The sequence below is a fragment of the Hippichthys cyanospilos genome, chromosome 3, assembly GCF_059441005.1.
Source record: "Hippichthys cyanospilos isolate Australia breed blue-spotted pipefish chromosome 3, RoL_Hcya_1.0, whole genome shotgun sequence".
In the NCBI taxonomy this organism is placed as follows: Eukaryota; Metazoa; Chordata; class Actinopteri; order Syngnathiformes; family Syngnathidae; genus Hippichthys; species Hippichthys cyanospilos.
Window position 1 is genome coordinate 13,255,001 of NC_142371.1, and position 14,093 is coordinate 13,269,093.

General features: G+C 38.3%; 1 protein-coding gene across 3 annotated transcripts in view; it reads left to right on the forward strand.

Moving 5' to 3' along the window:
- Window positions 1–14,093, forward strand: part of zhx2a (zinc fingers and homeoboxes 2a) — a 41,358-nt gene that overhangs the window by 14,877 nt on the left and 12,388 nt on the right. For all 3 annotated transcript variants that reach the window (XR_015865165.1, XM_088411251.1, XM_088411252.1), the window contains 2 exons: window positions 11,186–11,572; window positions 12,803–13,483. Coding sequence is in view for 2 of the 3 variants with exons in the window: in XM_088411251.1 (XP_088267377.1) it covers window positions 11,492–11,572; window positions 12,803–13,483 (762 nt within the window). In the remaining variant the exon portion in view is untranslated. The remainder of the gene's footprint in view (window positions 1–11,185; window positions 11,573–12,802; window positions 13,484–14,093) is intronic.

A 14,093-nucleotide genomic window follows, 5' to 3' on the forward strand; every position in this document is an offset into this window, starting at 1 on the left:
AAACTTCATAACATTTCGTGGATACTTATTTTAAATTATTATTTTTTTTTAGGTTTTGTCAGCATCACATAGAAGGAAAAGTTTTCATGGCTGATGTGGGTTTATTGACATTTAAAATCTATGAAAATAGTCTGTTTAGCCAGTAATGTTTAAGTGTGCGCATGAGGGGTATTTATTCGAGAGTCTGACATCACAGAAGGCATACGTGTGATATAGTATTGCGATACGAAGTGATGCAAGTCCCGTATTGCGTTACAAAATTGAGCTTCCAATAGTATATCGGGTATTGTTTTTAAAGCGTTCTATTTTTGTTATATTTTGTTTTTTTAAATCAATTCGCCCTGGATTGGCTTTTGTATGAGCGTTTTTCTCATATTATGAATCGTGTTTTACATGTAAATTAGGGCTGCACAATTATGGGCAATATTGAAATCACTTATCACGATGATTCATCATATTTGGTCAAACGTCTATATGTATTGCCCTTTTTTAAGCAGTATATAATCAAGGCTTCAAGGCTTGATGATAATAATACTAAACTAAAATAAAGTAAATTATAATTCAAACAAATTCACTCCCCAATACATAGCAAATTTGGCACACAGGACAACACCACTAACATTACTTGCTGAGTGTAAACAAAAAATAAGCCTATTGTAGGCTTCTGTATGTGTTCCAGAGAACCGCAATAATATTCAACGTCTACTTCTCATCAACAAGCAGCCATATAGACGAGCAGGAGACTCTCACATTACGTTTATTTAAATGGAAATTTTGAGATTTCAAGTTTTGTTTCATTTTGTTTGTCTTTTATACGTAGGCTAAGTAATTTTTCTAATATAAAAAAAAAAACCTCTACAGAAGCAACCATATATTGAGGTTTCACCGTATTTGATAAATTCTAACAATAGATGTCACTCCCTCCTTGATCAACAGCACACCACCAGATTTTCATATCCAGCTGTTGTGCTTTTAATCTGGAAGGCCACGCTATATTTCCTGTTTTTCCTGTTTTTACCTTCCGGAAACTGATTGGCTGTCTTGCATCACATTTTTTGTCCCGTCCCACCAAACATGCCCTAGAGATGATGCCCTTTGACCTAATCACGCAAACAGCATTAACTGCAATTCAAATGCATCGCTTGTTTCACCATCCAAGTAGTTGAACTGAACCAAGCATTATTTATTTCCCCAAATCATGGAGCGCAGCAACATTAGGATGAAATAGCCACAAGCGGCTCCAGAGCTGCAGGTTGTCGACCCCAGTTCTAGATGCAGACCATGTGTTTGGTTTTACACATGATGGCAATGATTTTCAATTGTCATGCTTACGGAGGAATTTTTTGTGTTTCTTCTCTTCATTTTTACCCTTCCGCGATTTGCTTCACTGAGTGGGAGGTGTTGCTGTGACTCACGAACACTGTGTATTTATCATCTTGCTGCTTCTATAACAGTTATACTCCAAATGCAGTAGATTTCTGTGGCATCATCACTCAAGGCTTCATACATTAGACGAGGTCTCTAATGATTTCCCCTGTGCTCTATATTCTCACAATACATGCTGGATTGTTAGCCAATTCTCATCAGCGGTTTTGCCGCCATCTTCTGACTCTTTCATAATAACAGCTGCATATAAGAGACCATTCTCATATACAGCACTAAAGGCGAAAAAGATAATATAGTCCAGCAAGTGACTTCCAGGCTGAGTATTCATACAAATTTAATGAGCATCCAGACTGTTGGGCGTTAGGGCTACAACATAGGGCTCCCTCTGCTCACAGAAACCAACCTGGAGGACCAAGGTTAGACATAGCAAAAATTTGTTGGGTATTCTTTTCATATAATCAATAAAATGTTTACAGTTACATTTTTTATTATGAATAATGTAACTTGGGCAGCTAGCCTATCATTGCTTGGAAGGAACAATCAAGACACTGGATCAGCACCTCCCGCTGGTGCTGAAATTTATAGAGCAGAGAGGAAGAGACTGTATGTGTCAGTAACTCCGCAGACCTTCTCTTTGTTTTCTGTGTTTCTTACAGTACCTTATTCTGAATCTGCACTCAAATTAATCATTGCATGCACACTTCTTCAAATAACTCACTGCTTGGATAGTATGCAGTATCTGATATTAACCAGTGAGTCCTTAATCAGTTAACACTGAATATCAATATCTGTAGCAGTTGTGATCACAGCTTACTTATGGATATGGCATAAATTGAATTGCTCATCTGATCTCCACTCATACTGTGGGCTCAGCACACAATTGGGGGAAGAATGTCTAGCTCCATCTTTACACACCCTATTTTTCATACTGTCAACACTACTCAAAAATTGAGATCTGATTAATTTTGATTTACAAAAAGTGTGTCAATTAGGTGAAAACACATAACCCAGGCATCAGGTGAAAACGCGCACCTCCAAAAGTATCTTTTTTTTTTTCCAGGTAACCAGAATGACATGTATGCTGAGCAGTTGATCATACCGGGGGCATTAAGCCACAGACAACTTAGGATCATTTGGACATGCAAACTCCTCCACCATGGTAAGGTGGTCGAATAAGGAGGGAACAGAGAAAGCCATCTTAACCAATTTAGATGGGTCATTCACCTGTAATAAATAACATGTCTAAAGGGAGACCGATCGATAGCATGTATTTGTGGAAAAAATATATAAAATTGACCAAATTAGGACATGATGTAGTCGGGTAGTTGGGAGGAGGCGGAGTCAAAGTTCGGGCAAGCAGAACTGAACTGAACGGGAGAAGGCTTGGCATGGAAGCAAGACAATCTGGCAGGACTGGTAAGAAGAGACAGAGACAGGCTTATATGCTAGAGCAGTATTTGGTTGTGCCTGGTGGCTGATTGAATGGAATGTGGTTGGACAGGAGGAGGACGAGCTGGTTGTAGTGCTGACCGAGGTGGTTGTGACAGAGTAGGTATATTATCTACTGACTGTGTCCTCACAGTCAGAATGTTTATGTTACATTTTGTGCTTTTGATTATTAAAATGTTACACTCAGAGTCACTGTGGCAGCCTCTTCTAGAAGATGCTGTTAAGTAGATATATATTTTCCCAAGACCAGTGATTCAGTTGAATATTCTTTTGGTACACTATAGCCATCCATCCATTTTCTACACCATTAATCCTGTTAGCCTAGCGAAGTGCTGGAGCATATCTCTACAGACAATACCCTGAAATGGTTGTCACTCAGTTGCAGGGCAGGTACACTGTAGACACGAACAGTCATTCACACCATCACTGAGTGGGAACGGAAGCTATGCTGCCTGCACCAAAGTCAAATGTAACACACCACCCTCTGTGACTCCAATAAGAGTAATAATTTAATTGTTTCTGCCCTCTGAATTTGTAGTCTTTGGAGTGCTGGGCATTATGGTCAAAAATTAAAATCTCCATTTCTTTCTCTCTCTCATTTGTTCTGCACAGTTACAATTTTAATGTATTTTTAATGAAAGTAATAAACTCAATAAACAGGGATTTAAAAGTTTGATTCATTAAAAAAAAAAAAAACATGGGTGCAAAATGTTCAGCCAATAATGTATGATTATTTTAAAGGGTTTAATTCAAACTTAACATGGGGGGGAGAACGGGTCAAAATGAGCCCATTTCTGTGTAAAGAATGGACTGGCCCAATAGTTCGGTCTATTTGACCCAACATTATAGGTTGTTTTTGTACAAATTAACGCAGGTTGAATTTTTACTGTTGAAAAAAATTTGGATCAAATTGACACATATTGGATCAGTTCTTTTTTGACCAATAATTGGGTTCTTTATAACCAAAAAAGGGGAGACTCAGCATGCTGGTTTAGCCTTTCCTCAATGAGGTGAAGGCAATGTACAGAACACAGGGCCTGATTTCCCAAGATTCCAATTACAGCAACTTGCACATGTTCACAAATGCCACTGGTCTGATTCTCCTTTTTTCTCATCAGCAGTGATGCAACAGAAGTAGTGTAAGTCATCTGCTGGCACATCCGAATTTTCTATTTTCACTTTGTTTCTAAAGGTCCCATATTATAATTTTTTTTGAAGTTAAATACTGTATACGCATATAAATTACATTTGGCACATTGATGATTTGATTTGTTATGAAATATGAGGGTTGTTTTTTTTGGTACTGATATTTTTAACCATTTTGAACCCTTTTGAGGTTCCCGCTTCAAGAATCGTTTTTAACCATTTTGAACCCTTTTGAGGTTCCCGCTTCAAGAATCGATTTTAACCATTTTGAACCCTTTTGAGGTTCCCGCTTCAAGAATCGATTTAGGGAGGAACGACTTGCAAGTTCAGATGATACTAAGCTCTCATTGCTGTTGTTCATTTCAAGTAATCCACTTCCAAAGTCTGCTGTTCTGGTAGTTCTCGTATTTTTCGGACTATGAGCTGCGACTTTTTCCTCATGATTTGAGCCCTGCAGCTTATAGTCCAGTGCGGCTTATCTGTTGTTGTTGTTGTTGTTGTTTTTTTTATTTTTTTTTTTATACTAGCCACCAGCAAGGAAATGTGTGGATATGTTTGAGGTTTCAGTTTCTGGAAAATGTGAATCGAAAAGAGTTTTAAAACTATATTATTAAAAAAATATATGTCTAAATTGAATAAGAGAATTAATTAACATTTTGGTTAAATTTGTGATGTGTAAATTTTATATACAGTACACAGTACATATATGATTTTATTTATGTATTTATGATTGTATCTATGAATTATGTGCAATGTGTTTTTATGTTCACTAATCGATCAAAGAAAGATTTTAAAAAAAAAGATGCTACTGAAGTATTGATTTTGATTTTGAACTGCTATTTAACTCACAGTATTCTGTTCATGTTGAAAATATCCTTCCATCCATTTTCTATAAAATATCTTGGGACTAAACATGCAGGCATGTTCAGTCTGTTAAAAAGAGGATGTTGCTGTTGGCAGACAATTACAAAAAAATAAATAAAATAAAAAATAAATTATAAACTTCCATGTACCATCTTTTTGCAGAAATATCTCATTTTATTATCTACGGCTTATAGTCCAGTGCGGCTTATCCATGACAAAAGTCATATTTTTGCTCATATTTTGCTGCTGCGTCTTATATGCCGGTGCATCTTATAGTCCAGAAAATACGGTAATATACTGTAGATATTGTAACTGTTATTGCAGTGGTAATTACTGCTATTGTTCTGTTTTAATTTTATTGTTTTAATATCGTTATTATTTTTCTCATAATTACTTTTCTGTTTCTTGCTTTTCTGAACTTATATTTAATTCTGATCTCCCTGTTGTCAACTTTCTTTACATCTTTTTTCTCCAGGAGATTCTTGCAAAAGAGATGTAAATCTCATTGTTTTCCTTGTTATATAAAGTTAGAAAAAAGTGAAACATTTTGTTGACTGAACCAATGCCTCTCACTGTGTGGGTGCAACACCCCTTTCATGACGCCGTTTGAAAGCTGACCAGTCATGAAACATCCATCCATCCACTTGACCGATTATTATCATCATCTGGATTGTAAGGCACTGGAGCTTATCCCAGCAGAGTGATTGAAATAGCCATCATCAAAACAAACTGGAGCGCCAGCAAAGTGTAAACACTTGTCAAGAGGATGCACACAGTAATATCCATTCCGCCTATCAAATTTACGTTACCCTCCAGAAACCCTGCTCGTAAGATAGGATAGGGTAGCTATATTCAGGCATGCACATAAGTCGTACACATGCACGACTAAAACCACTGATGCTTAACATTATGTTCTTCACTTCACGCATCAGCGTACCCACCCTAACTTTAACCCATGACAACAACCGAGCGTCAGCCAAACTTTTTTTCACCTGAAAAGTGGCTCCAAAATGTGTCGTGGCTTGGATCACTTCAATGTGGTGCAAGATTTACTGCTCATGTCCTAAACAAGCAGACAAAACCGGTGTGTTTGATCCAGGATCAAACATTTTCAGTCATCCTGTATTTGACTAGTATGAAAAGAGCATTTGAATGTAGCACAACTTGCCGCCAACAAACAAGCTAATCGACAAGAAATAGCTAATCGCTATTTTGCTAGGTGACAAGACAAACTACAGGAACAATACCGCCTCTGTGTAACCTGTGGATTTCACATACTGCCCTGCAGATTTCAAATACCGCCGTGCTGCACCACAATGATGCCGCACACTCCTGGCCACTGCATGTGTCTCCGCTTCGCCGTGCCACAGAGTCCCTAGAAGGGCAAACAGCAGTTGTGCAGGGACTACAAACTCGCGCAATTAAAAAAAAATACAAAGTTTTCAAAAATCTAGAAACAAACCAAGTTCCATTTACAATGCGTGAGTGCAAACAACTTTTAGGAGAATTGATAGAATCGTATCTCAAACAGTAATATATCATCTGTATACATGTTACAGTGCCAATTAACAGGAGGCACGTGTTTGCTCTTTATGTCTTGATGCTAATGGCACAGAGAAGGTACATCCAATCTACCAGCAAAGAAGACAATGTCCATGTGTTGTGCTTTTTCTTTGTAAATTCAGATGTAGATCACATTCTATTTCCTGTTTGGTGCTTTCTGAACTATGGAACTGACCATGCTGCACGGCAGCAGAGCAAATCTTTCAAGTCCTGGGTAAAGTTGGTGGAGCGCAGCGTAGCCAAAACGTAGTGCAGGGTTTTGCTCACCAATAAACCTCTGATTTTACCCATCCAATTTTTTTTTTTTTTAAAAGATCGATTTATAATAAACACCCATCGATTGGTTTATTTCCCCCTCACATAGCACACACCAGTTCCTTCTCTTTTTTTTCCTTCTTTTTCTCTCACTTGCTCACCACTAGCTCATAGCTTACTCGCAACTTCACCTCTGCACTCTCTCACCCACTCCCTCGCTTTCCATTCAGGCACCATAATCGCAACATTATGATAACTCGTGAACCACTTACCTGCTGTAGTTAGCCCCAGCAGCAAAATTATATTTATACTAAAGCCCACAAAGTAGGAAATTGACTGTGATTGGCTGGTGATACACAATGAGAGCACACTGCCGTTGCCTGTTAAGGGAGATGACGCGGGAGGGCCAAAAGAAATTAAATTACCGGTTTTGATGGTTTTAAACACCCATGACTTTAAAAACAGTGATATCGCGCCACTCCGGTTATCGGCCCATGCTTAATTGTCTGTCTTTATGCTCCGCAACACACATTTTCGCCACTTTTAAATTTTCTCCAGGAAAACATTGTATCCAATGAATGAAGCTTTGCTCTTACTTGGTACTATGCAAAATCTCTCCTTCCCAACCCCGAATGAAAACAAAAGTAAAAAACGTGAACGTCGCCTCGAAAAAGATTAACATGTATTTACCCTTGCATGGTGTAGAAGCAGTACGAGGACTTTCCTCCTATCTGTGATGCTACAGAAACCCATACTTTTGATCTTATCATGTTTCATATTTTAGTTAGGATGATGATTGTTGTCCAGACCCCAAGCTCGTTAAAATCACAGAGAAAAATCCTAAAAAGTAATGAAACCTCCTGAAATCAACATTTTTTTTCATGCCTCAAGTGGATCTCATTTGCCCATGTGTGTCTCTAACACCCAAGTGGTCAGTGTGAATATATTGTCACTGTAGCCGTTTCTATACTACACGGCAAAGTCCTTAGTTGCTATAGTGACACCATTGTAATGAGTTTGCATTCTAATGAATTTTAGGTGGCTCATTTGAGGAGTTAAGTTATCTGGGGAGAAACTTAGACTCACATCAACTTTATGACATCTTATTTAGTCCCTTATGCAGACACGCAAGTAATGTTATGAAGGTGGTATGCCAATTGTAAGAAGACATTCGGGTATACAGTGATCCCCCCTACTTCGCGGTTAATGGGGGCTATCAACCCCCCGCGAAGTCTGAAACCCGCGAAGTAGGGTATCAGTTCCTAGATTTCTATGTACGCCCCAATATAGCCGCAGTAACCATAAACATTCCTTTTTTTTTTTTGTATTTTTTGCATATTTATTTCCTTTCTCCTATTATTTAACATTACATTATCCTTATTAACATTATTAACATTATTGTATATTCATTAAATAACTAATATTACTTAGTTTGTTGAGAATTTGTTCTCAGGACTGGTTATCTGCACCAAGACTCCGGTGAAAAGAGTACGTAAGTCATCACGTTGAACTTCACATTTATTTTGGCTCATGTATGGTGTATCATGTAGTATCTGTTGAATAATAAATCAACAACAATCTTAAAGTCAGTCAACTAACATATAAACACTTAATCTATGAATTTACTGTATTTTTAGCCGACATTAGCGGGTTAGCAACAACTAACAACTACTAACTATAAAGCGCAACCTCTACACAAACGAACACATAAACAGAATACACACTCGTCGCTTACTAAACATAGGCAGTAGCGTGTGTTATCACCATAAATGATAATAAACTATAAATATGAGCTTACGTTGTCATTCACTACGTCACCGCAATGAGCCGAATGACGCACAGAGAGCGTAAAACAAGAAATGGAAATGCAACGCGACCCGACAAATTAAAAGCATGCATTTCAAAATAAGATAAAAAACGTCACGAACTCTAATGCTTGAAGAATTCTTAACATAGTTATTAACTAATATTACTTAGTTATTTGATTCATACAGTACTGTATAAATGTACTTTTTTGCTTTTTTCATTTTTTTACATTTTTGCACATTTTTTAAATGATCCCCCCCCCCCCCCTGGAAAAAAAACGCGAAGTACTGAGACCGCGATATCTGAGACCGCGAAGTAGGAGGGATCACTGTACTGTATTTGAGGATTTTTGGAAACCCACTTGATAGTGGAGTGAATTACTTTTACTAGGAGCTTGCTTCAACTCCTTTGATTTGTAGCTGGGACTATGACAATGAAGTGTCACCCGCCTCTATGATGTCATCAACATTTTCCAGCCTCACAAATTCCTTCTTATGTTAGCCTAGGAAACTTTTCTCCGTGCTTCCTATCTTCATTATTGCTCATGAAGTTGTTTAACAACACTTAAATAAACCTGACCACTGCCTCTCCTTTGTTTGACTCTCTCCAACTTATGAATTCCTTATTCTCTTAACATGTCAGGCACGATTTGCATTATTTGTATTTGTACTGCAGCTATGCCATCAATTAAATGATAATAGTGTCACAACAAGGTTGTAAATGGCATCCATCCATGTTCTATAGCTGCCTATCCTCGTAAGGGTTACAGGCTTGCTGGTGCCTTTCCCAGCTGACTTCAGGCAGAAGGCAGGGGACACTGAAGTGGTTGCCAGCAAATTGCAGCTGTAAATTTCTCATCACATACTGTCTAATATCTTGTTGAAACTATGCATGTTCCAATTTAATTTCTATTATTTTCACATTGTTTTTACCAACAGAAGTCAACATGTGACTTCATTCTGTACCACAATAGTGCTCGTTAAAAGATGTGTACAAGCATTTTTAATAAGTTGTCGTCATTTTTAAGTTGCTCTGAGTTTCTGTTGCCCTGCTATGTCCCCACATTATTTTGTAGTCTCATGTTTCCTTTGAGCTTTACAATACTCGTATTATGTTAATGAATATAATTATAAAAGGATGTGAAAATGCTCCAAAAAAAATGATCTGATCCATTTATGATAGAACATCAAAGGACTAGCCTTAAAACCTGATTTTGCTAAGTGGTGAAGTTTTCGTAGGTTATCAACACCACTGAGATGAATACCATCCTATGCTTGTCATTTTTAATCCGGGTACCAGCCACAATGATATAGTACTTAATCGGTCAATGGTGAGTAATCACAAGTCCTTTTCTCAAACAATGCTTGTCTTATTCGTGTAGTAAACACATGCCAAGGTTAAAAAATAAAAAACACCAGATGTGTGATCTCTTTTGTAAATAATGTTCTTCTCCTGTACTTTAATTATTTAATGACAGGCACTGCCAACATTGTAGATGTCACATTTGTGACACTGAATCAACCATCGTCACACCACCCACATAAACTGACGGTAATGCAAGCCAGGTCAGGGATTTCCATTCCTAACTGTAACATTACAAGATAAACTGTCTGGTTGGGTTATGTGTGTATGTGTTTTTATGGGCAAAGTCAATTTTTTTCTGCATGATAGGTTCTATTAGACCCCACTAGTCCAACATTGTTGATGTCACATTTGTGAAACTGAATCAACCATAGTCACGCCACCCACATAAACTGACAGAAATGCAAGCCAGGTCAGGGATTTCCATTCCTAACTGCAACATTACAAGATTAACTGTCTGGTTGTCTATGTTTTTATGGGGAACGTCAATTTTTTTCTGCATGATATGTTCTATGCGACCCCACTAGTCCAAACACAGTATTATGATTATTATGGTGGACATTTTTGTACCCTCTATTTACTGAAAATGGCATCACAGTGCAACCTAAGTCAAATTCCATGTGACCAAACCCAGAAAACAAGCGAGCCGCAATCGGTACCCTGTGTTTCTGTCATAAATGCAATATTGATCTGAATGTTGTGTTTAGACGAGTTGTGACACATACAAAATTAAAAAAAAAAAAAAAAAAAAAGTTTTTTACTTGACTTTCCCTTTGTTCCAGAATCTTTAAAACTAAAAAACTTTTTTCCGGTATGAGTATCCCTCTAGTACAGGGGTCGCAACTCTGATCCTCGTGCGCACGTACCCAGTGTGTTTTTAGTGTACCCCTCCTCCGACGCACTTGATTCATAAAGATCAGATCATCAGCAAGCGCTGTAGAAGTCTGATGATGGTTATACTCAAAACACGAACTCCAGTTGGTGGCTCCTGCTCTAGTACGTTTGATGTATAAAACAATAACAATGACAGAACATTGCAAACAGACTGACTCCTGATGTGTCAAAACCTCATCAGTATGGACTTACTCAATGACAGAATTGTTTTGTGTGTACTGAGTAAGGCATAGCTCGGTGGTAGAGTGGTTGTCTCCCAGCCGAGAGGCTGTCTGTACTGTCTGTACTCGTCCATTCTTTGTGATGGGAATGTCACGCTCGCTGTGGCGATGTACCAAACCAAAGTGAACAGAACTCAATAGTGTGTTTACATATTTATTTATAAGTAGGAAATTGTCTCTTGCTTTATGTCTCATGGCTCTGTGAAAGTAAAAGTGTGACGTTATTTTTGTTTGTCCAGGTGGTGTCCTATCATGCATTTTCATGAGGTCATTTTGCTGCAGAGCTGACACGGTCAGCAAGACAAGTCCAGAACTTCATCCTCTTGTGTGGTTCGCTGCTACTAATTGTGTGCCCCGGGGGGGGGTTCCTGTTCTAAAGGCCTTCCTGTTCTAAAGGCCTGACCGGCACCAGTCAAATCAGTCCTCCTGGCTATTGGAAACTTCCTGTGGGCAGTTGTCCTGCCTCTTTTGCTTCCCAGTCCTAGTTTTCTTTACAGCATATCTGGTCAAGTAGAGGTGTAGGGAGCCGTCCCTCATTACTCATCATGTCTAGCCGGCGGAAGGCTTCCACTCCTTGTATGATCCGACCACAGGAGACCATGGTGGCGGGGCTTGATGATGAAGAGGTACTCTATTAACGACTAGTATCTTCAATTCCTTACTCAGCGCTAGTTATTAAAAAAAAAAAAAAATCATTTACATTTTCCTTTTAATCTAAACACCCTACGCAGGGGTGTCAAACTCATTTTTTTTCGTGTGCCACAGTGTACTTATAGTTTCTGTCAGAGATTGGTATAACTGAAGTCAAATAAATTTTAAGTGTGTTCGTCACACATTTATCTAGTTTTCAAATTAGAGGTCGCTTAAAATCTGTTCAAAAAAGAGATTGGGAACAAAATAAATACTTTTTTTTTTTTTCCCTGAATTTTTTTTTTAAGACAACTTGCAAATTTGGTATTTTAGCCAGAAACTTAAAGTCAAATGAGCCTTTCGCAGACCACCCAAAATGATGTGGCGGGGTGGATCTGGCTTTCGGGTCTTGAGTTTGACACCCGTACCCTACACTCCAGTCCACTCCTCAAGGGCCGCTGGCCTGTTTTGTTCTTATGGTTTTCCCTCCTCAACACACCTGATTCAAATGATTAGGTCATTAGTAAGCTCCACAGGAGCTTGAACAGGATCCTATTTGAATCAGGTGTGTTTGAGAGAGAAGGTTAGAAAACATGCAGTACATCAGCCCTCAAGGACTGGACGCCCTACAGTGTCGAACATTTTCAAGTTCCTGCAGAGCTTTCTAATGAGCTAATCATTTGAATCAGGTATGTTGAGGAGTGAAACCTGAAAACATGCAGAATATCGGCCCACAAGGACTGGAATTTGACACTTATGCCCTACAGCACAGGTGTCAAACTCAAGGCCCGGGGGCCAGATCCGGCCCGCCACATCATTTTATGTGGCCCGCCAGATGCTATTGATGAAGTTTCTGACTAAATTTGTCAAAATTTAAAAATAAAAATAAACGTTATTAAATTGTACTAAGATAAAAAAAAAACACAAAAATATCAATTAAAATAAGAATTAAACATTATTAAATAAATCATATAGATGATTTAATGAATCAAATAGATCATATCATATATAACTACAATGCGGCCAACCATAAAAATGAGTTTGAGACCCATGCCCGACACACTTTTTTTTTATGTATCTTGCCTTATTTATTTACTGTTATTTGGGGTAAAGGGTATGAACAAGTCTTGCGTTAATTGAAATGTTTGTATTTCACTATCCACTTATTTTAAGTTGAATATTATGCCATTTGATTTGTAATAAGAAAATGTGCCCTACTTTTCTAGATAACAGAGAACCACACAGAGGAGGATGCTATGGAGACAGAGCCATCTGGTGACCCAGAGTTGACGGGGAAGACCGCTGACCCCCCACCACCGGCTGACATCCCAGCATCCGAGTCGTCAGACGGTTCCAAGACGTCACACAAACAACAAAAGGGCTATGAGTGCAAGTACTGTAGCTTCTCCACTCAGAACCTCAACTCATTCAAAGTACACGTGGATGCCAATCACCCCAATGTCATCCTCAACCCGCTGTACCTGTGTGCTGTATGTAATTTCAACACAAAAAAGTTTGACTCCCTGACAGAGCATAATGAGAGGAATCACCCAGGAGAGAGCAACTTCAAGTTTAAACGCATCAAAATGAACAATCAGACAATCTTGGAACAGACAATAGAGGGCTGCGGCAACAATGCAGCCATTTTCAATAGTTCCACTGTCATATCTGGGAATGCGGAGGGGCAGACTCTGCCCCTCGGCAAAACCACTGCAGTCAAGGTGGGGAAGCAGAAGGTCTTGTCTTCAGATAAGCAATTGTGTAAACTGAACCCTGACTTAACTAAGAAAGCAATCACAGCACTCAATGTCAATGGGACCGTTATCATCCCAGACTCGACTCTCCTCAAAGCTGACAGCCTTTCTCACATCATGCCTTCCCTGCAGCGGCCTGTAAACTACACCCAGGTAGGATGCCACACATTTACTGAGGAAAAAATTCTGGATTGTCACATTATTTTTTACATGATATCGCTAGCGTCATGATATCCTTGCTTTTACGAACTCATCACTTTTCAGGAGAATGGCAAATTTGTTCAACCATTAGAATTGCATGATGAAAGTTTTCAAGTGATTTTCAACACTTTTGATTACTCAATAACATTTAAATAACCCTGGTAAACTAGGGTTTAAGAAAAAGTAATATAGTACTTGGATTTTTTTTTTTTTTCCCAGAGCATTTAAACCTAAATAAACCCGCATCAGCAATTACAACTTAACATTGTTCGTGATACTGACAAAACTTAAAGCACCTATTAATAATTTAAAATTATTTGTCCACAAAGTTTTATGAAGTCCACCAAGAGCAGGCAAGCTTTAACAAGATTATACGCTAAATTACAAATCGCAATTTGATATAAGAACAATGCAGTATTTGATTTCTTTACCACTAATTGAATATGAACAAAATATTTATGAATAAGGAAAACATATTAACAATGAAAAACTAAATAAACCAAATGCTTGACACACCAAAACGGCTGTCCCCCATTTATTTCAATACAAAATCCATTCTTCT